General features: G+C 43.5%; 1 protein-coding gene across 2 annotated transcripts in view; it reads right to left on the reverse strand.

Moving 5' to 3' along the window:
* PHACTR1 (phosphatase and actin regulator 1) overlaps positions 1-22,916 on the reverse strand; it is a 294,543-nt gene extending 271,627 nt beyond the window's left edge. For both annotated transcript variants that reach the window (XM_051611908.1, XM_051611906.1), the window contains exons 1-3: positions 22,810-22,916; positions 10,043-10,189; positions 8,335-8,481 (exon numbers count right to left, since the gene is read on the reverse strand). In XM_051611908.1, the coding sequence (XP_051467868.1) occupies positions 8,335-8,481; positions 10,043-10,189; positions 22,810-22,870 (355 nt within the window). In that variant the 5' untranslated portion in view covers positions 22,871-22,916. The remainder of the gene's footprint in view (positions 1-8,334; positions 8,482-10,042; positions 10,190-22,809) is intronic.
* Between the last annotated feature and the right edge of the window lie 1,172 nt (positions 22,917-24,088).

A 24,088-nucleotide genomic window follows, 5' to 3' on the forward strand; every position in this document is an offset into this window, starting at 1 on the left:
GTCTGGGATAGAATTAATCTTCATAGTAGCTAGTACGGGGCTAAGTTTTGGATTTGTGCTGGAAACAGCATTGGTAGCACAAGGACATTTTAGTTATTCTCAAGCAGCACTTACACAGTATCAAGGCCTTTTCTGTTTCTCATACCACCCCAACAGTGAGCAGGCAGGGGGTGCAGAAGAAGCCAGGAAGGGACACTGCCGGGACAGATGATCCAAACACACCAAAGGGGCATTACACACCATATGACATTATGTACAGCATATAAAGCTGAGGGAAGAAGGAAGTGGGGGAGACTTCTGGACTGACAGTGTTTGTCTTCCCAAGTCACTTTTACATGGATGGAGCCCAGCTTTTCTGGGGATGGCTGAACACCTGTCTGCCAATGGGAAGTAGTGAATGAATGTCTTGTTTTGTTTGCTTGTGTGCACAGCTTTTGATTTACCTACTGAACTGTCTTTATCTCAACCCACAAGATTTCCCACTTTTACTCTTCCAGTTCTCTCCCCCATCTAAACTGGGGGTAGTCAGTGAGTGACTGGGTGGTGCTTAGTTGCTGGCTGGGGTTAAACCACAACAACCAGGAAAACCAGAAGGAATTTACAGTGTCCCAGCTTGCAGGAATAAACTTGGTTATGTCAAAAAGTTCATCAAGCAAGAGACAAATATAGAGATAACCTCTTACTTGGGCAAATTCTGCCACATAATTTTAATGATAAATCAGGTAAGCAACAAAGAACTACTGCAGCCTTAAAATCACATGTAATGCACACAGCTGCAAGAGGCAGCAAGTGTGCATATCGTGATACAAAAGCAAACATATACTTTCCCTCCTTTCTGTGTCCTTCCTCCTATCTCGCCATTGACTGCATGTGTCTGAGCTGCTTCCCTGACAGAAAGATGATACACATGTGTGGTACCACAAGAACAGTTAAAGTATTAAAGCTTTTTTTTTTTTTCTTTAGCCAATACCACCAACACATTCAGAGAAATGGATCTTGCATAATTTTCCTCTTGCCAGTTCCATAATTTTGATTAATTATGCCTTTCCCTTCAAATTGCCCCCAATTACGTTTGTTAACTAAAGCTGGCATCAACAATCCCTGTTTGGATGGCAGCTGGTAAAGCTCGAGTATCTCCCCCCTTTACAGGACTTGAAGAACCTATAAACTTACTCCTTTCTGACACTCACTGAAGAAACCAAGGGTCATATTCTTAAACTGAAGGGCTCCAAAGCCAAGTATAAGAGTTAAAACCTCAGCTGCTCTGAAGACCTCTTCCCTCACAGCAGAATATTTACCTGTTGCACATGCTGTTGACACAAAGGTGCTTTCAGCCACTCCACTTAGCCCTGGCAAGAGCCTGTCATCTCAAATAGCACATTCTTGCCACACAGTGGGTGACGTTCAGTTTGGAGGCTCATTTTTCCTGGTGTGTGCACTCATGTTCCCAAGGATGGAAAACAGCCAGAAAATGAGTGACAGGCACAAATCCAATCTCTAGCTATTCTCCAAATTAAGCCTGGTTAAGACTAAAGGTCATAATTCCATTAAAATGCAGCCAGTGGTTTTGGTAACACAAAGGCTGATGGCAAAGAGGCCCTTCTATAAACATATTAAGAAATGCTTTGCCAAAACCAGTGATTTGGCTTCCTAAATATAAGAGGATCTCCATGACAATAATCTGAGGGAGTGATTAGAGCAGAAAGAGAGAGCTGAATTTTTCCAAGCATGCATTTTTACTAATCTTTTTCAAGTAAGAAATCAAGCCTCCCACACATATTAGAAAGCCTACTACTGCACATTTCTCTCTCCCCCACTCTCCCAAGTCCAATCTTTTCTACCTGAAATCTTAAAGCCACCATAATTTTAAGAGTATTTTAAAAAATACAAATATGCCCTTCAGATTACCCCTTCTAATTTCTAATCTGTGAGCTCCATAAATCCAAAGTGGCTTAAATTCTTAGATAATTTTGGGTATTATTTATGCTAATCAGGAAACCATGCAGAATATTTGATTATGTATATACCCAAATGTATGCTGAACAAATAGGAAAGAAAAATCAGAACTCCAACATGCAATAATACTTCAAATAACTGCAGAGATAACTAATTGGGTTAGTGCACTAAATAATTTGTAAGGCTGACCAGTGACAAATTCAGAAACTTTTAAATCAAATGACGGGTTTTAGAGAAAATTAAAAATGGATGGGATGGAGGTTTTCTGCAGAAAATCCAGTTGAGTAATTTGTTTGTTTTCACCTGTTTAAAATGTACCCACCTCAGTGAGCTGTACAAATATGCTTTCTTATTTTACACAGTGACAAAATAAAGTGCATAACCTCTTCCTTGATCACTGCAGATATATGGAGCACATCCTTCCAGACAAATGAACATGTATGAGGCTAAAACACACAACATTATCTTTCCATTAGGAAGGAAAATCATGTATCATTTTTCTCTCTGAAAAGTATTCCTCACAGCTTTAAAGCTATATCATAGAATGAATACAGTGATAGAAATAATAATAGAGAGGCAGCCTACCATGATGGCTGCAAGAAGCACTAGGGCCCAGAAAGTTTGGAAGGTGCCAGGACAGTGAAAAAGGAAGAAATTTTTTATTTTAACTTAGTGCCTGGTTCAGACTGGGAAAGTTCCTGCTTGTAAAACCAGCAGTTGCCCCTACTAGCTCTGCATCACAGAAACAGCCAACAATGAATGTTTCCCACCTCACTAACATTTGTCTCAGCCATTCAGCAGCTTCTGCCAGGATCCTCCTCCCTCTTTACACCCTGTGAATTAATTCTGCTTGCAGCAGCACTAACACAGGCTGCCACGGGTTTTTTTTTCCCCTCCCCACTGTGAGTTATTCATTACTGCTTAAAAACAGTAAATGGCATGGAGTTCACTTACCTTTCTCAACACAAGGCCCTTTCTTCTGCACACATGGCAAAATTGTGCAGAGCCACTCAGTCCTTTCCCTCTCAGCTTTGCTTTCCCAGAACACATTCCAGGAGAACATGTGGCTCCTTACCACGAAGAGATAAAACAGTTCTTTCATCATCGAAGGGAAGCAGAGATGTGTATTTCTACAGTTTGGCTCAGATCCCTGGCTGAAGTCAACAAATGGCTTACATCACTTAAGGATCCAGCCACTTCAGTGAGATTGCTAAGTGGCTTCAGTGCACATAAAATCTGTGCTGTGCTTCAGGGCCAAGCAAGCCAGCCAGGCTCCATCGCTGGCACAGGCACTATCATCCTATTGGGTCTGCTCTGTCTCCCCAACTTCAGAGCGCAGCTCCTGCACTCTGGCCACGAGCCTCTGTTCAGTTGCACCACTGTAGCATCCTTTTAAGTCAAGACAGGGGGGATATATTCACATTCAGAAGCTCCCCTCCCCTCATTTGATGGCACAGAAGCTAAACACTCTTTCTGAAGGAACACTCCCTCTTTGCTGACCTCTAGTACAGATACTGCAGTCATTCTGGCCACAAGGCATTGGCTTGCTTTCTCCCCAGATCTCCATTCCCATGTTAAATTCTAAGTAAACAACCAACCTTGTTCAAACAAGGACTGAAATTTGGTCACCTCCCTGAACCATCTCATGAAAAGTCCCACCACAGCTGAGATTACTATATCACTCACCAAGAAACCAGTCTGCTAAAATCAACTTTGCAAAGGACTGCAGTACAAAGCTTACTCTTTTTCAGCTAGGAGTATGAGTATCTGTCTGTGTATAGATGCAGCCTTCAATAGTGACTGACACTCGAAAGGCTAAGAGAGAACTTGATCAGATCAACTCAGCATGGTAGTCCCCCACTCCCCTAACAAAAATCAATAAAATTGTGACAGGGATTCCCCAAGCAGCTGCATGAAGAGGGAGGCAGAAGAAAACATCACACATCTTGGATCATTTAGTTAGAGTTTTAAGTGGTCTATTTCCTTATCAGTCATGACTTCTGCTAATTTATCAAGCTTGGAATTCTCACTTAAAAAGCATACTATTTTGCAATGGGAAGAATATAATTAGGTCAAAACCTGTAAAAAACTCATAAAGTTGTTAGCTGGCAATGGACCAGGAGTGAGATTATGCTATTGGACAGTTGTCAGAGATGGAGGCTCAAATTTTCAGAAGCAATTTGGGATTAGCTTTTAGCCTCAATAAGAAAGTTAGAAAGACAATTTGAAAACTGCTTATAAGAAGATGTGTACAAAAAGCCAAAAATGGCTGTTAGGAGATGGAGCCATGCCGGACTGCTAATCATACTAAAGAAAACAAAAGATCACCACCTGAAAATGAGAGTACATTCCACATTCCTCTAGTGTCACACTGGAGGAAGTATTTCAGAAAATTAAAAAATTAATTTCTGTATGTGGACTGATTTAGTATCAAATATGCAAAAGGAATTCATATCTGCCTATAGTTTTATGACATTATGTAGCTACATTAATTTTGGCAGAAGAGGTAATTTAAATCCTTTGGGAAACATTATCCTCTTGATATGAGCACATAACTCAGATTAATAGGATTTGCATATGTATAACAGTAGGGAGAATAACCCTGAGTTTCAAAAACAGCTTTGTATTTTAGTCAGTTTGGGAACACCAGAAAAAAACATACCCCAGACTCCTAATTGAACAACATTTGTTAACTCTTGCTAGGTAATAATTGTGAGTTAACTGATCAGTATTCAGAAGCAAACATAATAAACAAGTATATTTTGGAAAATCAAACAAAGCAGAACTGTTATTATAATTGAAAGAGAAGGGTAGGTAGAAACTGTCTTGTTAATCACTTATAAATTGTGGGGGTTTTTACAAGCAGACCAAATCTGTGCTATACCCAGACTGTATAATTGACTCCACATATGCAATCTCTTAGTTGTTCAACAGTACAGATAACAGCAGTAATGGTATAATTATAAGTTGCAGTTGAAGTAGATAAAAACCTGCTAGTTCTTAAATAGTTGTTGTGATTAAGAGTGAAGAAGAGCAGTATTCACTGCATCTGCTTATGTCTCATTAATAAAAGTGGATTTTAAGTTTCATTACAGCAGAGCAGCTGCACACTGCATCCCAGTCCTGACCATGTCCTGATAGATGACAATGATTGAGGAACAGAGCTCAACTTGCAGCAGCTGTAGGAAAAACAGCTCAGTAAGCAGTGGTTCAGCAGCAGCTGTAGATATGGAATGCACTAAATGGAAAGCAAATACAGGAGAGCTTATTTCCTGTGCCATGAAGATGATCAGAGGGCTGGAGCACCTCTCCTATGAAGACAGTTGAGAGAGAGTTGTGGTGGTTCAGTCTGGAGAAGAGAAGGCTCCGGGGAGACGTTATAGCAGCCTTCCTGTACCTGAAGGGGCTACAGGAAAGTTGGGAGGGACTTTTTACAAGGGCACATAGACCTAGGACAAGGCGGGATGTTTTCAGACTGAAAGAGGGTAGATTTAGATTAGTTATTAGGAAGAAATTCTTCACTGTGAGGGTGTTGAGACACGGGCACAGGTTGCACAAGGAAGCTGTGGATGCCCCACCCCTGGAAGTGGTCAAGGCCAGGCTGGACAGGGCTTTGAGCCCTCTACTGGGAGGTTTCCCGGCTCTTGCAAAGGGGTTGAAACTGGATGATCTTTAAGGTCCCTTCCAACCCAAACCATTCTACGATTCTAAGATAAGGTAGGAGTCACTTTAGCTTTGACTCCATCAATGGGTGGAAGAAATAGCCTTCATTCCTTTCTACCCCTTCCCCCTCCCCCCGCACAGGCACAAAAAAAACTACACAGGCGTGCACTGCGAGGACAGTGAGGGAGAAGAAGCCCAGGCGGGAATGGAGGCGTCAATTCCCGCGTCCAGCTCCCGCCGCTTCAGCACCAGGGCCGGCGGACAGCGCCCGCGGGCTCCCTCCCCCCCGGCGACCGGTCCCCTCCGCCGGGGAGCACCGGGAGCCACCCGGAGCCCGCCGGGGTGACAGCGACAGCATCGCCAGCAACGCGACCGCATCTGAAAACCAGGTAAGTTTAGAAACAGAGCTGTAGGCTGCTTGTTGTTTTGGGTTGTCGGTGCTTTTTTTTTTTTTTTTCACACACAACCAAAAAAAAAAAAAATAAATAAATTCCAGAACGTTGCACCTCATAAATAATACGTTTCAAAAGCAAGAGTGGCAGGCAGCATTAGCAAGTGTGAGTAGAAGTGGCTCAACAAATTTTCTAACAGCTGTTTCCTTGGAATAGAGAGTTCTCAGACCCAGGCTGCTTGGTTTGTGCTTTCTGAGCAAACAGAAGAGTAAAACCCACAGCTCAGAGATGAAGTGGGTACCAGTGGCACGTTTCACTTGCTTCTTGGCTCACTCACTCAATACTGGTTGCTAAGCAATTTATTAATTTTTTTAAGCTCAAAACTACTCACTGCCAGATGGATTAATGGAAATACACACTTGTACTACTTACAACATTTTTCAGTTGTATATCTTGATCCACCAGCACTGTTCCTTTTAAAGTAATTCCATCCTCAGGTTTGGAAGTAAAGACATAAATTAATGAGAGCAGGGGAGAGGGGAGGAACAGAAAGAAGGGAAGTGTAATTACTAAATTTTTCAGTGGATTGCAGGAAAGAGGTACCTAGAGACTTGCCCATCCTCTGGGAGCTATAGCAAAGACAGCATGCCTAGCTCAGCATGAAGACGGGAGGCACCAGGTGACCTGAAGGTGCCTTGCCCTTAACTGGTTTATCTATTTATAACTACACAACACAACATTACCTGTGACAGCACAAGTCAACACAGGGTTGTTCCAGCAGTCAAATAACCTCCACAGCCTCTTTTTATTTACACCTTACACACAGTGATGCTCTTCCCAATGTCACTCCCAGTTCTTTAGAGCCAAAACCTGGTGTCTGGCACACTCTTCCAGCCTGTGCCCTGAAACGCCACCCAACTTACCGATGGTTTGTCAATTTTCACAAAGTCATGATCAGAATGAAATAATTACACCCCAACACACACAGTGTAACCCACCGTTCTGTCAATGACAAACACAAACTGTGTGTTAGCCATTACCAAGGTGTAATAACAGCAGGGATAATGGGACAGGCATCTGTTCCATCCCCAAATGAAGGAGAAAATGCATCTCTGCCATTGCCAACTTTTTGCCAGCTGAAAGAAGGGAAGAGGGATGGGAGAGATTGCAGCATGGCAAGCAGGAATTCTGAGGCAGCTCTTTTCCCTTTACAGCTGGCAGTGAGGTGACAGGCTCAGCATCAAAGACTTACGCAGCGGGGTCATTTTGTGCACTACTGCTGCTGGGACATGGGGAAGCCTGCAGTAGAGCTTCCTGGCTATAGATTCTCCCTCACACCCCCTCCCCACAGACAGAGGAAGTCTGATTTCGTGTGGAGAAACAACAGAAAGAACTTTCTTTTCCTTTGTTTTTGAGAACAAGCAACCTCTGGTGCAGTTTACTGTTGACAGAGACCATAGGGAAATAAAAGGTCAGGGAAGGAGGGGAAACCACAGACCTAGCAGGAAAGAAACAAGATAGTCACTATGTGCAGGATGAACTGAAGGGGACAGCCAAAATCTCAAAGGAGCCATGAGGAAGAAGGGGCAGAGAGGAAGGAGCAGCGGTAGAGAAGGGGGAAGGAAAGGTCAGGTAGAGACTTGTCCCAATAACTGGTAGAAGGAGGGGAATGTAGGGAGCTGGAGGTGTGTTGGTAGAAAGCATCATGCTGTATACCCATCAAGAGTCCTGGAAAGCAACACTGAGGCAACAGGGGACCTCACAAGACTTGAGGAAAAGTGGACAAGGCAGGTGCATGTTTCCTTGCGCTTTTGAGGCATGAACCCATCAGGGGAAGGAGGCAAAGGGTTAGAGGGGAAGAAACTTGCAAAACACCAAGGGCAGCATCCCAGGGAGGGATGCCAGAAGAGCCTGGCGAGGAGGGACAGAGCAGAAGTCTCGTGTGGCAGCGGCACCACGCTCTGCAGGGTGACAGGACGCCGAGTTGGGAAAGGGGAGGCTTCGAGGAGCCGAACAGAGAGGGGAAGCTGGGACCCACAGGGCGGGTGACAGGAGCGGGCTAAGGGCAGCCGGTCAGTGGGTCAGTGCCCGGGGAGGTGCGAGGGAGCGGGCGGCAGGGCAGGGCAGGGCAGGGCAGGGCCGGGCGGCGGCCCCGGGAGCCCGCGGGCGCTGGCGGGGGAGGAGGCCGCGGTGCCGGGGGCGGCCCTTTCCCTCCCAGCCTGCGGGGCAGCCCCTGCCGGTCCGCTGGGGGCCGGGGGGCGAGGCGGAGCGTCCCTGCCGAGCCGAGCCGAGCCGTGCCGGGCCGTGCCGGGCCGCCTCTCACCTGTGTCGAGGTTGAAGGAGATGCGGGCCTCGGCGAGGTAGGGGGTGTCGCTCTTGGAGCGGACGCGGCGGATGGGTCTGCGGTCGATGTCCTCCTCGGAAGATGCCGCCATTAATGTGGGCACGGTGAGCAGCGTGGCCCGGCGAGCTGGCGAGGGCGAGTGTCGGCGCGGCGCGGGGCGGCCGGGCAAGGAGGGGGCGGGCAGGGAGGCAGGGAGAGAGGCGCCGGGAGGGGGAGGGGAGGACGGGGAAAGGAGAGAGGGAAAGGGAGAAAGGAGCGGAGGGAGGGAGGGAGGGAGGGAGAGAGACAGGGAAAACCCGTCAAGGATCGGCGGACGGGAGCGGCCGCAGCGGCCCTGCCCGCTCCCCCTGCCCGCCGCCGCCTCCCGCCGCGGGGCGAGCAGCTCAGCGCGGGGAGAAGGGGCAGCGCCGGCGGCCGGGCTGGGGGGCCGGGCTCGCTCCCCCAGGGCGGGCTCCCGGCGGGGATGGCTCCCGTCTGTCCCCCCTGGCCCACCCCGCAGCAGGCCCTGGACCTCCTGCCACACTTCTGGGGCTCTCCGAACTGCTCCTGTTCTAGCCTTGGGGGTCCTGAAACTCAACCCAGGGCTGTATCAAGGCTCGGGGGGAGGTCTAAGGGCTCATCCCTTCATCTCTTTCCGTGGGCAAACCCATTAAGTGAACCGGAACGATGCACCAGGCCAAGGGCTTTGGAATGCTGCGGGGACCGAGTTCCCCTAGGCTCAAGTCACCCTCACGTCAAGCTTGGAACTTGTGTTCGTAAGTCACTTCAGCAGGTCTTTGAACAAAGTGCAGCCGCGGGAAAAAGACCGGTGACATCAGGGGTTATGTTTTGCTGCTTCTCCCATACCCTGTCTTCCCTTACCGTCTTATTTCTTACCACGCGGCTGCAAGCTGCCTGCTGTGTTGGGGCACCAGTTTCGGTTGGGACCTCTAGATGTTAGTGTATTACACGTTATTTACTTACTTATTTATTTTAAACCTGGGCAGCACAAAAGTACTGCGTGAAGTGATGTTTCAGCCGTTAAATTGTGCGCCCAGTCAGTGTAATAGTTCATCCTGCTTAGTTCCGAATTTTTACAGAAAACCCAGCCTGCTGAAAGTCATAAAGTTTATCAGTATTTCCAAAATCTTTCGGTTTGGTCAACCTCAATAAGAAAAAGGACCAGGGAAGGCTAGGGCTCAATAACTGTAGGCAATGGAAGTAACATCAGCTGGTCTGAACTTTGGGAGACAGCTCTCTCACTCATTCCTGCAGAATTAAGTTTTCTGTTACACTTCTGCCAATTAAACCTGTAGAGGTTTTGGGGTGTGCTGGATGTTTTTCCATGGTTGTAATATTTGGTTTAGCTGAGATCTGGTGTTAACTCCAGTTCTTTTATAGGTGTTCACAAAAATCTCCATGTTTCTGGGTGACTGGAATGGATAAGATTTGAATGTATCTTGTTTGCAAACCCCTTCTCTTTTTCTGTGATCTCACTGGGTCACCTTAGCTAAAACAGGAAATTTTTTAGTTAGTACTTGCGGGAGAATTTTGAAAAGGATCCTTGTACATACACATGCAGGTGTTTGTAGTTTAACAGATGTCTGGTGAACCACCATACACTGGTGAACAAGGAAGTATCATCTGGTCCATCTGCATCTCAGAAAGTCTTTAATGATAAGCTGGCTTGGGGAAGGGCTGGTCTTACCATTATCAAGGTTGAAGCAGATCCTAGCTTCTTCCAAGTAAGGGGTGTCACTTTTAGAGCGGAGTCTTCTGATGGGTCTCCGGTCTATGTCATCCTCAGAAGAGGCTGTCATCAGTGTGGGCACCGTGAGGAGAGTTGCCCGACGAGCTGGTAAGAAAAAATTAATGAAGAGGAGAAATGAAAAGAATGGAAGGAGAAATGGAAAGGAGGAGAAAGAGGAAGAAGGAAAAAAAAAAAAAAAAGAGAGAGAGAGAAAGAAAATCACTGAATGGAAAAGAAGATCCATAGCAGGTAGTAGAAGAGGCTGCAAGGTCCTTGCCTCAATGCCCATAGAATTTCAGAGCTGCTCAGAATGATGCCAAGAAGAGAAAAGACTGCTGTGCTCCAAAGACATAGGTTATAGCTCTGTTCCTGCTACAGAGTGCTTGGTCAAAGTTCTTAGTTTTGCCACTTAAACCTGGCTTTTCACAACTTCTCAATAGCTGCAGTTTCTCTTTTTCTGAATAGTGTTTTTGAGTCTGTGATGCCTGAGTAATGGAAGTATTTAAGTGTTTTCTTAGTTTGCAGACATTAGTGGAAGCTGTGCTTGGGACACATGGCGTGATGAGTACAACAAGCATTCCAAATCTCAGTTTCTTGGTGTCTTAATTTGGGCACTCAAAATTAACACCTACTTTTTGCCCTAGATCACTTTATGCCTTAGTTTCTTAGTTGTGAAACAGTGAGAATCATCATTTTCTTTCAGTAGGGATTTTGTGAAAACATAAATTCATTAATATTTGTAAAGAATTCATATACTTCAGTGAAGCACCGATGAAAAGCCCATAAGGAAATTAAGATTTGTATCTTCTGAACAGAGTTTAAATGCCTTGCGGCCATTCCTTCAAGGAGGAGAAAGCAAAATATTTATTACTGTCTCATTAAGTGAGCACTGCCCACTCCGTGCACTGATGAAGAAAATGGTAGGATAGTAAAAAATTACTGTGTCATCATGCAATTAGAAACCATACTATTATACATGTATATAAGGAGACTGCAGTAATGTTGCAGAGGCAACCTTTATTCTGGCATTGCCTAAGTATTTAGTGCTTGACCTTACAGTTTTGATAATGTCCCTTTAATGTAAGTATTTTTTCTGTGAATTGTAATCAGGAGTGGCTTTTGAATGCTTTGGGTGCTGAGCCTATAAATTACAAATCACAAACAGGAGAGCCTCTATAAATATATCCACCTCAATTTGCTCTCTGAGTAAAGTTTATCACAACTGCTAGATGTGATTTGGCTGATCACACTGAAAGTGTGAGCACCACGCACAAGCCCTTTCTCAGTGTGTTTCTTTCCCCACCACCTCAGATAGAGCTAGAAAGAGAATTTCAGCTTGCAAGCTCATCATTACCCTTTGTCTGGGACTATTAGCATTGACTTTCACATAGGACCCTGTAAGAACCTAGGAGCCTAAACCCTGGATGTTTCTTGCTGCTTGCTGTTACCTGGCCTAACAGTCTTTATCTTTTGTAAGTTGCTCTACTTACAATAACTATTAAAGAACCATATTTTCCTGCTGGGACTGGAGAACATGACTGATAATGACTAAGAACTTATTCTGCAGCCTGCTAACTGTCATTCTTCTAAAAGTTTTTTACAGTTCCAAATAATACCTGTCATTCAGCAGCCTTCAGATGCCTGAAACCTGACTTAGGTGTTAGGTATCATAGCATATAATTAGTATGAATTAACAAAAGCTGTCACGCTCTATTTTTCAATTTGTAGCATTATGTAGTTTACTAAACAAGCAAATCTGTGCTGCGGAGGGCAGTGGTTATTTCTGTTCTAACTTACTTGTTTTCTGGTTTTAAATAGATTCCTTTCAAGTTTTTACTCATTTCTTACCAAGCCAAACCTTGAAATTGAGGTAAAAGCAAAGGGCAGGAGTTGAAATTGATTTAATGGGGTCAACTATTTAGATTAAGCTAAAGTAAACACTGCAACCAGACTGTAAACTATTGCTCCCATGTAATAGGGATGTACAGTAATGAAGATAAAAGAGAATGGAAAATTTCTGCTGGGGAGAATTTTGTGTACTGCATCATCAAATTTACACTTAAGAAAGATTTATCTGTATATGAATTCAGCATTGTAAAACCTGTCTAGTAAAACAACCATGTAGAAGATTAGTCTTTTAAAGCTGACATGATTGATCTGTAGTCAATGGAAGGATACCCATGCACTTCAGGGTGGTGTGGGTCACGGCACAGGAACCTATTTGGGAAAAAAACCACCACCAATTCCAGGCCAGGTTGCATGAGGCTTTGAGCAACCTCGTCTAGTGGGAGGTGTCCCTGTCCATGGCAAGGGGGTTGGAACTAATTGATCTTTAAGGTTCCTTCCAACCCAAAGTGGGCTTTTCTATATAATTGTTTATAAATATGTTTTACCTTTTGGGTCAAAATATCTGGCTTGCATTCATTTTGACTAGATGTAGGAGGATGCTGGAAAATGTTTCCTGGAGTAATCATTTTATGTTATTTGACAACCATGATTATCTTCCCTTTGTGTATGTTACCAAAAGGAGTTTTCAAGAATGACTAGAAATTTTAAGTAAACATTAGGAAAATATCAGAGGCAGCTAATAAGTATTAAAACATTTTGCAATAAGAAGATCAAATCTTGCATAGCCACAGAACTGGAAAGTATAGCTGATGGCATTCAGATATTCACAGAGTGGGTATCAGATTATTTAATGCTGAATATTTATGCATGCCATGAATATACCTGTATACACTCTTCCTAACCGTAATCCATAGCACTCCTTATTAAGAGAATGGCTTGCCATATGTGGTTGGATAGGAACTAGATGATTTATAAGGTCCTTTCCAACCCAAACCATTCTATGTTTCTATGAACATTTGCCCAATGTGACCATTGGTTACATCACAGATAATCACAGAATCACAGAATTGTCATGGTTGGAAAGGACCTCTGAGATCATGGAGTCCAACCATCAACACAAAAAACACAACCAACCACATGCACCCCACCAGAAAACACCCACAAAAAACCTCCAACAAACACCCTACAACCTCAGCCGCTAGAGTGTGCCCTGAAGTGCCACATCTACGTGTTTCCTGAATACCTCCAAGGGTGGTGATTCCACTACCTCTCTAGGCAGGCTGTTCCAGTGCCTGACCACTCTTTCAATATAGAAATTCTTCCTAATGTCCAGTCTGAACCTTCCCTGCTGCAACTTCAGGACATGTCCTCTGGTACTGTTGTTAGTTACCTGGGAGGAGAGGCCAACACCCACCTCCTTAGAACCTCCTTTCAGGAAGCTGTAGAGGGCAATGAGGTCTCCCCTCAGCCTCCTCTTCTCCAAACTAAACAATCCCAGTTCCCTCAACCGCTCCTTGTATGACTTGTTCTCTATACCCTTCACCAGCTTGGTAGCTCTCCTCTGGACATGCTCCAGCACCTCCATGTCCTTCTGATAATGAGGGGCCCAGAACTGAACACAGTACTTGAGTCCACTAGTACCCAAACCAGTTCAGGCTCTGAAACTCATTTTTAGGAGATAAATTTTCAGGAAAATTAGAAAGTATCCTTTTGAAGGTCTTGGAGTATGCTGCCAATGGATTTGAGACCATTGTCCAAAACCTCAGTTTAAACAACCACTTGAGCAGCACACGGGAATCAAATCAGTCATTTTGTTTTAATTCCTTCAGTCTGTTTGCATTGTTCATCATAACGGCTACGCCCCTATCGGCACGTTGCAGCAACATCTCGTCTGGTATTTGTTAGAAAGGGAAAAGGTTGTTTATGGAGGAAAAATACTTTAAAACCAGAAATGCCGTAATGCAGGTAATGACACCCTAGAACTGATTATGTGTAGTCTCACATTTGTTGTCTCAAAACATTGTATGTGACTGAAGTACAACACAAGTATACACTTGCGAGAAAGGAATGGGAAGTATCTAAATGATTATATTGCATGTTCAGAGGCAGTTTGAACATGTAATTTCCATATATTTAGTTACATCTACAGGTGGTCCATTTTTTGAATGCTTTTTGAAATTACTGAAAATGTGGGGGATGATTTGCAAAGAATTTTTGATGGCTCCCATTTTGTCCTATTAAAATACATTTCTACACATTTTAATAAAAAATACTAGTACTGATGTTTGATTGCCAATAACTACCTTTATGTTTTGCAGAGTTATAAAATTGATTTTTTTAAGACTTGTGTTTTTTAGAAGAAGATTTGGACATTTTTCATTGTAAAACCCAGAGGTGAAAAGCCATCCTTCTAAAACTTAGTAAAAGAAAGTGTGAAATATCCCTCTGGATTCTTCCACCTGCTTTTATCAATCGACTTTTAAAAATGTTTTTAAAACACCTCATTGGTGACACCAATACCCAGGTCATTTTTGCCTTAGTAGGGTCTTCATCTAGAAACTATAATTTGCATAGCAGATTCTTGTCTTGAAATGGCAAAAACTCTTGAGACTTGATTATTTTAACATTAGTACAAGCAAAGTGCTGAAGTGTTTCTGCTGGAGATGTCTAGACCTGGATGCATAGGAAAGGGTACGTTTCTGATGTGTATAATCACAATCAACTTCAAGTGACATGGCGATAGCCATAAAAAGAATACTGGTTTACATCAGAAATCTTTTAGATGTTTTTGAGAAAAACCTGAGATCTAAGCACAAATTTTGAACAACTTTGTAGAATACCTATGAAAAGATTTTAATGGCAGTGCTGCTCTTGCTATTGGCTAGGATTCTTGCTTGCTACTCTTATTTCTTTTCATTAGAGAAGCATATGAGCTTCTTAGTCAATTCTCCTCTTTTGTGCTTCTATGGAAAGGCCTCACCATGGCATAACTTGTAGATAATGCTTGCAGGAATGTGGTTTTGGCTAAAAGTAAGCTTTAAAAACATTACTTCAGGTACACTTTGATGCATCTAGAGCATGATATTCTGTCTGTTTTTTTTTTTAAAAAATTAGATTGTGAATATTCTTCTTGAAATACAGACCAAACAATGGGTCCAAATGGATGTTTACCAGTAAAACAATATTTATGTCTGAAGTAATGCCAGTTAGTTTTTCTCTTGTTTTAAATGCAACAACATTTGGAGGATTAGGTGTGGGAAATGGAGTATGACTGGCAGGAGAAGAGAGTAGGAGATGTGTGCAAGCACTGGAGAGGACATAATTAGTCATTTATGAAGAATGATTTATAAGCTTATGTCTCCTGGATAAACACAGAAGTACATGCATATGGATTGCTGCATGACTCTAAAGCAAAGCTGTTGAGATATTTGACACTGGTTTGATGGACAAAAGTAATCTGAAAGAAAGTACAGGCCTGAGTGTTGCAAACAAGAGTTCACAATCAAAAGGACATCCACTTTTATGCACATGCTCATCATGTCAGTTTGTGATAGTTGGGTAAATTCACGCACAATTTGTGTAATTAACAGGTTTTGTACATTTTAGAGGAAACATACTTGTTCCTCTGCCATTGTACTTAAAGGCACAGGCTTTAGAAAACTATTAAAAATAAATCAAACAGCTAAATTATTATGAAATAGGGGCAAATAGAAGGTTTTTTACTTAAAACTAATTTGTAGTAGAAAAAAAAACACATTTTGTTTTCAGAATCCAATTTTTTCAAGTGTGATCCACACATAGGTTTTCTAAAGTTTTCTGAGTATAGAGAACTGGATCTCAAACATCCTAGTTTTATTCATATATGCTCCTGAGAATTAGAAGAACCTTCTTTCTTCTGACTTTAATTTGTCTGACTGGATATTGAAATAAATGAACAAAAAGTAGCTGAAGTTCTGTTACTGCAACTCTTCTTGAGATATTTTTATGCAACTGGTGAAACTAGGCTACCTGACCCTGCAAGCCAGAGACTCCAATTGTGGCACTCAGTTGCCTATTCCTAAATTCTCAATAATAGGGATATGCCAGAATAGGAGGTGGGGGGAAAAAAGAAACACTTTAAAAAGAATTTGGGAAAGGTTGATGCTGATCAATTGCTTCTTTGGATTTAAAAGGAGGGAAATTACATCAGTGATGCACATTGGTTGTTACTAACTTTTCCGCTCTTACTGTTATTAGACTTAAGAACTACTGACATCACATGATAAAAAAACCAAAAAGGACTGCAAAATAACATAACTTTGAAAATGTGTTAGTCTGTAGGATGGATTAATAAAAAAAAAATTTGGTGGATGGACTATCTTAATGTTACTCTACACAAGAAACATTACAGTGGAATCATTCTACATTAGGATCTGGGCATGCTGTAGCAATGTGGTCAGTGGGACAGAATCTAGTTGGAGGTCTGTGACTACTGGAGTCCCTCAGGGGTCAGTACTGGGACTGGTACTGTTCAGTATTTTCATCAACAACCTGGATGAGGGAACAGAGTGTGCCCTCGGCAGGTTTGCTGATGACACTAAACTGGGAGGAGTGGCTGACACACCAGAAAGCTGTGCTGCCATCCAGCGAGACCTGGACAGGCTGGAGAGTTGGGCAGGGAGAAACTTGATGAAATTCAACAAGGGCAAGTGCAGAGTCTTGCATCTGGGGAAGAACAACCCCATGTACCAGTACAGGTTGGAGGCTGACCTGCGGGAGAGCAGTGCAGGAGAAAGGGACCTGAGGGTCCTGGTGGACAGGAGGATGACCATGAGCCACCAATGTGCCCTTGTGGCCAAGAAGGCCAGTGGCATCCTGGGGTGCCTCAAGAGAGGTTCTCCTCCCCCCTCTATTCTGCCTTGGTGAGGCTGCATGCTGAATATTGTGTCCAGTTCTGGGCCCCTGAGTTCAAGAAGGACAGAGAACTGCTTGAAAGAGTCCAGCACAGAGCTACAAAGATGATTAAGGGAGTGGAACATCTCCCTTATGAGGAAAGGCTGAGGGAGCTGGGGAGGAGACTGAGGGGTGACCTCATCAGTGTTTACAAATATATTAAGGGTGAGTGTCTGGAGGATGGAGCCAGGCTTTTTTCAGTGATGTCTAGTGATAGGAAAAGGGGCAGTGGGTGCAAACTGGAACATAGGAGGTTCCACATAAACATCAGAAAAAACTTCTGTACTGTGGGGATGACAGAGCCCTGGAACAGGCTGCCCAGAGAGGTTGTGGAGTCTCCTTTGCTGGAGACATTCAAAACCCGCCTGGACACGTTCCTGTGTGATGTGCTCTAGGTGATCCTGCTCTGGCAGGGGAGTTGGACTAGATGATCTTTTGAGGTCCCTTCCAACCCCTAAGAGTCTGTGATTCTGTGATTCTGTGATACGCTTTTGTAAATACTGGACATGGTTTAATATGCGACAGCAGAAGCAAAGTAGCACTGAGTAGTCAGCAGTGATTAAAGGCAAACATCTAGAATGAGTCAGCACTACATGAATTAAAATAAATGAGCAAAAGTGAAGCACAGTGAAATAAATAAATTGTGGAGACAGAGGGAAGCATGGAATTGTGCAAGGGGGAAGCATGGAAATAAAACTGTACCTAGGCGTATTTGATTCAACCTGGAAAACTGATCAAGAAGGATTTCCTGAAATCTTTGGAGCAATCATCCCCTATGTATCTACACAATCTTGTACATGTATTATCCCTTGGCCCTGTGTACTGTAGTTTTATTTCCATATTTTTTCTACTTTACATTTTTTATTCACTCCTTACATTCATCAACTAGATTGCAGGAATGTTGCAACCAGTAAAAGCACACCTAGTGTAAGTGGATCTATACGTTATATATAGATACAAAAGATAGTTTAATATAAACCTTCAATAGAGTTTTGTTCAGTTATTTAAATATGCGCGGTGTATCCTGCCACATGGACTAGCAAAACCTTCAAGGTGTGTAGGAGCCTCTTGGAAATACTCAATTAATGCGGTTAATTTTAAGCTTTGTGCCCCCTGCTGGTGCGAAAGGAGGTAAGGCTGGAAGTGTCGACGAACGGGTCTCCAGGAAATTAGAAACTATTTTGAGTCAGAAGTCGCCTGAGAGGAGAACCCGGACTCCCGGCGGGGACCAGAGGGTCTGACTGTACCGCGAAGGTGGACTCATGCAGCCCAGAATGGCGTCCCGACCTCATGATGCCCAGCCTGTCCCTTCAGGTTGTGGTGTGGGGCTGCCAGAGGCACCAAGGGAGGAGGTGAGTCTTAGGACCCATTCCATGGGACTCAGGGCTGCAGAAATGTGCTCTGTGCTGTCTGCAATGAGCAACTCTCCATTTTGATGGTACCTAAATTTATAATGTACTGGGCAGTATATTCTTCTCTGAGTTCATCCAAAGAGCTCCATCCCCTTGTATACAATGGAAGAGAGGGGTTCCTCATTTCTTCATCCTTAACAAGCATAGGTGAGAGCTAGGTACCAATGGCCAGGGCCCTGTGTGTCCTCCCTCTATACAGTTCAGCTCACTGTGCTCAAAGCTCTCTGACATGGCACAGTTGTTGTAGACAGTGGCTTGAAAAGCCCTGATCAGCTTTGGAGCTGTTTGAGAAAGCATCAAGAATCCTCAACAGCTGTTTCCTCCCTTCTTTTGGGAGAAGCATTTACACTGCTCCACATTCACACCGAAATTGTTGCCCACTTGCTGAGCGAGGCTGTGGCCATGCCTGTGGCTGGCTGCGTTCCTCACTGATCTGCATCCAGACTGCTGACTCGATGTCCTGCTTGGCCTCGCACCTGCCTCATCACCATTGGTCTTGTCTGATGCTCCAGACTCTTGGCTGAACCATCACAGGACCTGCCCTACTCATTTGCTCCAGCCCTTTACCTCTGGTAGACAAGGCTGCTGCCTCTGCCCATCTTGCTGCCTCTTGGTTAATTTTCTCTTATGGAGAAGGCTGCTTCTGCTCCTCCTTAGTGCCAGCCTGCTCCACTCTGTCAAATATGAGGTCTTTCTTTGCATTCCCCAAAGCATAACTTCTATCAAGTAGAACCTAAAGATCAAAGCTGATATGTCTCCAAAGTAGGCTACAGCCAAGATGGTATCTGCACATTTACAGCTTTGAATGACAACTTGACCTGTTTGGGGCAAGTTACTCCCTTTCCTGAGTTAGGTCCTGTCTTGCCTGCTATCACGTGATTCCTCTATGCAAACACATGCCAATAGCACAGACATCTTTCATCCAGGTTTCATAATCAGTAGAGAGAATAAAGCGTGATTTATAGTATCCCAAGGAAGATGTCTGAGATTAGTTGAGCCCTGCTCTTAAAATGACTGCTTCTCTCCACTGATACATGCTAGGCTAGTCAGAAGCCTTAGGTGGAAACATCTTCACTGAGGACACATCAGGCATAAGTGAGATTAACTGTAGTCCAAGCCCCATTGTATACATTCAGCCCTCAGGGCTGGAAGGTGGTCGATTTGTATTTAGAATGCACTTACATCCAAGAAGGACTTGTATCTTCCACACACTTCAAAGGGAAAAGATTTTTTCAAAAATACCAGTCCAGCTCCATGCTTACATTTCAGATTCGGACTTTTCCTAGGGCGAGGGGCTAGATGCAGGGAATCATGGTCCCTTCTTTTCTACTTCTGATTTGCAAATGCATCACCAGGCATTACGCACTTGGCAAGAACACTCCCCTATCTCCTAGATCCCAACATACGGACACAGAAGAGACAGTGAGGGAGGGTTGCAGAGCTTAGGATATTTCCGGCTGGTATCTGAAGACTACAGCCAGCTGGCTTCATTTACCAAGTTTTCTAAATCTAGATAATCCTACTGCCAGATCCAGCTTTTGTGACTTTTCCATCCCTTCTGCTTCACTTTCCTTGGAGGAAACAGGGAACAGCTGTTTGAACAGCAGATGCAGTCCGAATGGCCAAACATCCTCTGTTCTGTGCTCAGCCCACAGGAGTGAGGTGATGGCTGCTTCTGCAGAAATAGATGATGGGAGAGGAGGCAGCTGATAAGGCAACATCTCTCTCCTCCTACCCTACAGCAATAAAGGCAGTCCTGGAGCTTTCTGCAGGGGTAGAGACAAGTGCAGGCAGCAAGGGATAGGAGAACCAGGTAATTGTTGGGAGACAAAACTCAGTTTCAGTCTTTTCGCTGCATTCAACTACACAAGAACCTGAGGTCTGCTGGGATTTTATATCATCTGCTAGTAGTGCTATCGTAGCTCTTTCAGTTCCTTCCCAACATTTTGCAGCCCTATTCCTTCCCTTCTCTTCCACCCACAAGGAGTGGGTACAGACAAGAAAGAGCACTTTACAGGTGCCATTTGTAACATTGATATATCATTAATTTGAAGATAGCTCAGAGGAAGGGGCTGCTACCATCAAGAAGTTTGGGGCTAAGGATTGTGGTAAAGGCAGTTGTTGCAGGAAAGCTTGATGATTAAACTCCTCCAGGGGCTTCATCAATTTGCCTGAAGAAACCGTCTCTGTCGCCTCAGAGATACTCAGTGCTACCTCAGACTATTAAAGCCTCATGAAACTTCTACACAGGCCATGTTTCATCTCACACACCTATTGCTAGTGGGGTTGTCCATCCATCTTTCCCTTCAAGCACCTCTTCTGTTGCCAGGGGCTGTGGTATTGCTGCAGCATTTGAGAACTTAAGCAGAAGTGTTGTCGCTTCTATGTTCAGAGTGATTTCCCTACTGTTGTCCAGCTTTCTGGAAAGCAGCTCACCTCAAACAGAGAGATGAAGAGTGAGGAGAACACTGGAGTCTGGGGAAGAGGTCTCACAAGCATGTGAGGTAAGAGATGTGAAGGACAGGAGCTAGAAAAATGCCGTAAAAGAAGCAAAGAGAAGGGTGAGAAGTCGAAGGGGACAGAGCATAAGTGCAGCGTGGCTCTTATATTAATGTACTGTTTCCAGTTCTGGAGGTACTTAGGGTTTGGGAGCCTGTGTACCATGCTGTGGTGCACAGTGGAAGCATGTCAGTGGTGTCTTTCACAAAATGTTCACAAGCAAGGGGACAAAAAGTCCCCAAGCCTTGGTGCTGGTTCCTACTTGATTTGGCCAAGGGATAGAAGCCCAGACGACAGCTCTAAAGGTAAGCCCCCTGCTGATGACTTCTGGATCAAGGGATACATTTCTGCATGACAGACTTTTTTCGTCAGTTTGCATTTATGAAAGCAAAGTAATTGCATTGAAACAAAGAATCAACCAGGTGCTAAGGTTAAAATTTCAACATCATGCATCTAACTGATCAGTACAAGCGTTTTTATATGTGCTAACAATGTATTTTCTCCAAGCATGGGTCAGATACTGTTTTTTTTCCCCATGCCGTCTTGGAAATACTTATAGTGAAGGATGCCCGTGCAATCCTTATTAGTCACCTTGTGCACATAACTGTAATAGACTTTTATTTCATGAGTATATATTGCTTCTTCCCTAGTCCTATCTGTACCTTGCACTACACAGTGATGCTGTTGATAAATTGATATAGCGTATAAAGCAATAAGTTGTAGATTCCTGAATTTTAGTTCTATGGGATAGAAAAAGGTCTGTTCTCATAGGGATATCAAAGAACTTATTTTACTATGACATCTGTGGCAATGCTCAGGTGTCCATTGCATTTTTGAGGTGGAGAAAAACCCAGCAAAATTAGTCATTGCCCTCAGCTGTTCTATTCCCCCGATTCTGAGGTGCTTTGCATTTGATTCTGTTGTTCAGTTGTTGTTCAGAAGGCTGTTGTTCTGTTCTTCAGAAGGCTGTGTCGTGACAATAAAGGTTTGCTGTGATCTGTACAAATGAAAATGTACTACAACGACTGGGGAAGCAGCTGGGAAATGAAGCACATGTTAGGCAGTAGCACCTAAGCTGAGCCAAAGATTAAAGGAGGTACTGACCCATGTGTATCCTGGGGCCATGGTTATCCCCCTGGGTGGATTAGGTCTTGCTCTGGGAGAATGGCCTCCAGAGGGAAGGCAAGAGCTATGTTGTCTGGACTTTGAATTTGACTAGCAACTGGTTAAATTAATGGTGGAAAAAAACTGGACTGTGTTTCTAGAAAACAGGTAGTATGTAAAAACAACAACAAAAAACCTTATAGAGTCACTTGGTTCTTACAGGTTTCTTCAATTTAATGTGATGTTTAAAGTTTAAGGAACAAAAAAACCCTCCTCTCTGAAACTGCAAGTTTTTTCCAAAAATAAAGCTGGTGAGAAAAATGTGAACTGACTTTACCAAAAATATAATCTGTGTCGTGAACAAGTCTTAGCTACATTTGGGCAAAGCAGCTCAATTACTCTTCCTCTCTCTGGCACTGCTGCTGCTCTGTGGGGACCAGCATTTCTCAGGGAAGGAAGCTGACTATCAAGAGTCTGCTGTTTGCACAAGGCATGCTGGTCTGCCTCAGGGCTTTTGCAAACCAGTTTTTCCTGCAGCACTGACTAACACCAGATTATGATCCTGGCAGCATCGATGAAAGGGGAAGGACTTTACAGGCTTACATAGCAATCAGTGGGCCATTATTGTCCCCTCTGACTTGTCCATTTGGGTTCTGCAACACCAGAGTCTGAATCTTGGCAGTTCCTTTTGCTCCTGCCATACACCCAACAGCTTTCATAACATTTCCTTATCCTCTGAGAAGGCAGATCCAACCATATCATTATACTTCTCATAATCCCTTTTACAGCTCATGCATTTTGAAGGCATTTCCCTATGGCCTCTGTACAGTTCAGTAAGTCAGTCACAAGAGCTGGCCCTTGTCTGTCCCTACACATCTTAACTGTACAGTTAAAATAGTAATTTTCTGAGACAGTACCAGAGTTTCTTACCTTGAGCTCCTTGACTGTAAAACAGTCTGTGAGCAGACTCGACATCCAAAAAGTAGTCCATTTTGAAGGAACTTTATGTTTTTGTACAATACTCCCGTGTGGATGGTCAGTCAAATTCCTGGGGAAAATTACAGAGATGATGGACAGAAAAAAACTGGTGAGTTTCTTTGTGGAAAGAATGGTGTAGGCAGTCACTAAAGTACTTCATTTGGTGTATTAAAGTCAAAACTTTTTAAAATTACTATTCAGAGAACTTCATAACTATCCTTTTCTATTTTAGGATGTCTAAATCCTTGTCTAAAGGCATAAAAGGAAAGTGCTACTGCAGTATTAGCAAGATTCTTAGTACAATCATCTTTATTCTAGTCACAGTCTCCATTTCTTACAATAAATACTTAGATTCACCTGACTGTTACTTTTGCTCTTAAAAATAAGATCAGAAAAGCCTGGGGCAGTGATTTGCTTTAACCAGATCCAGAGCCAGGATCTCCAAATAGGCACTACTGTAAGAGACTACATTAAAGATAGCATTCATGCCACATACACCAAAACACTGCTCTAGAAAGGAAGACAATATTCTGGATATTTCATTCAACCTAAATGACCAGAAGCCAACTTTGCCATCCCTCTCCCCTCTTACTGACCAGAAGTAGCAACAGAACATCCCACCATCAGCTTTAAAAGATGTGGTAAGAGCAATCATTAAGAAATTGTATGCTACTCCTAGCACTGCTTCTTACCTAAGGTTTATATTTTTTACATTCTTTGGAACCTCAGATCTGTCTACATCCTAGATTACAGCTGTCCAAGTTGTATACCAAATCAAGTTTGGATTAGACACTTTATCATGACCCTTCTCCAGTGTTCTTGCTCCCTTCTGCATTTCGTTCTACTGTGAACAACTCACATTAAAAAAGAGAATTGGCAGAAAACACGCAATCCAGTTCTCTCCTCCACACCTCAGTTAGCTGTGGCATATAAGCATAAGTGTACAAACAGCTCTGCACAGCATTTAATTTAAGACAGACAGACAAAAATACCTCTGTATTTCTTTTCCATGCAAACCTAACAGAAAGCTTTGGAGCAAGGAAACTGACCATTGCTTCAAGCATTTTCTTTGATTACATTGGCAAAAATCAGGAAACCAGAGTTCCAAAGCTTTCCCTTTTTCCTTCGATTCAGTTTTCATGGATAAACATGCAGTCCTTTCTAAAATTCAGAAGCCAATCCTGATCAGAAAACTTTTAAAATTCCTCAGCAATTCACTTTACTGCAGCAC

This window comes from Apus apus, chromosome 2 (assembly GCF_020740795.1).
Source record: "Apus apus isolate bApuApu2 chromosome 2, bApuApu2.pri.cur, whole genome shotgun sequence".
Taxonomy (NCBI): Eukaryota; Metazoa; Chordata; class Aves; order Apodiformes; family Apodidae; genus Apus; species Apus apus.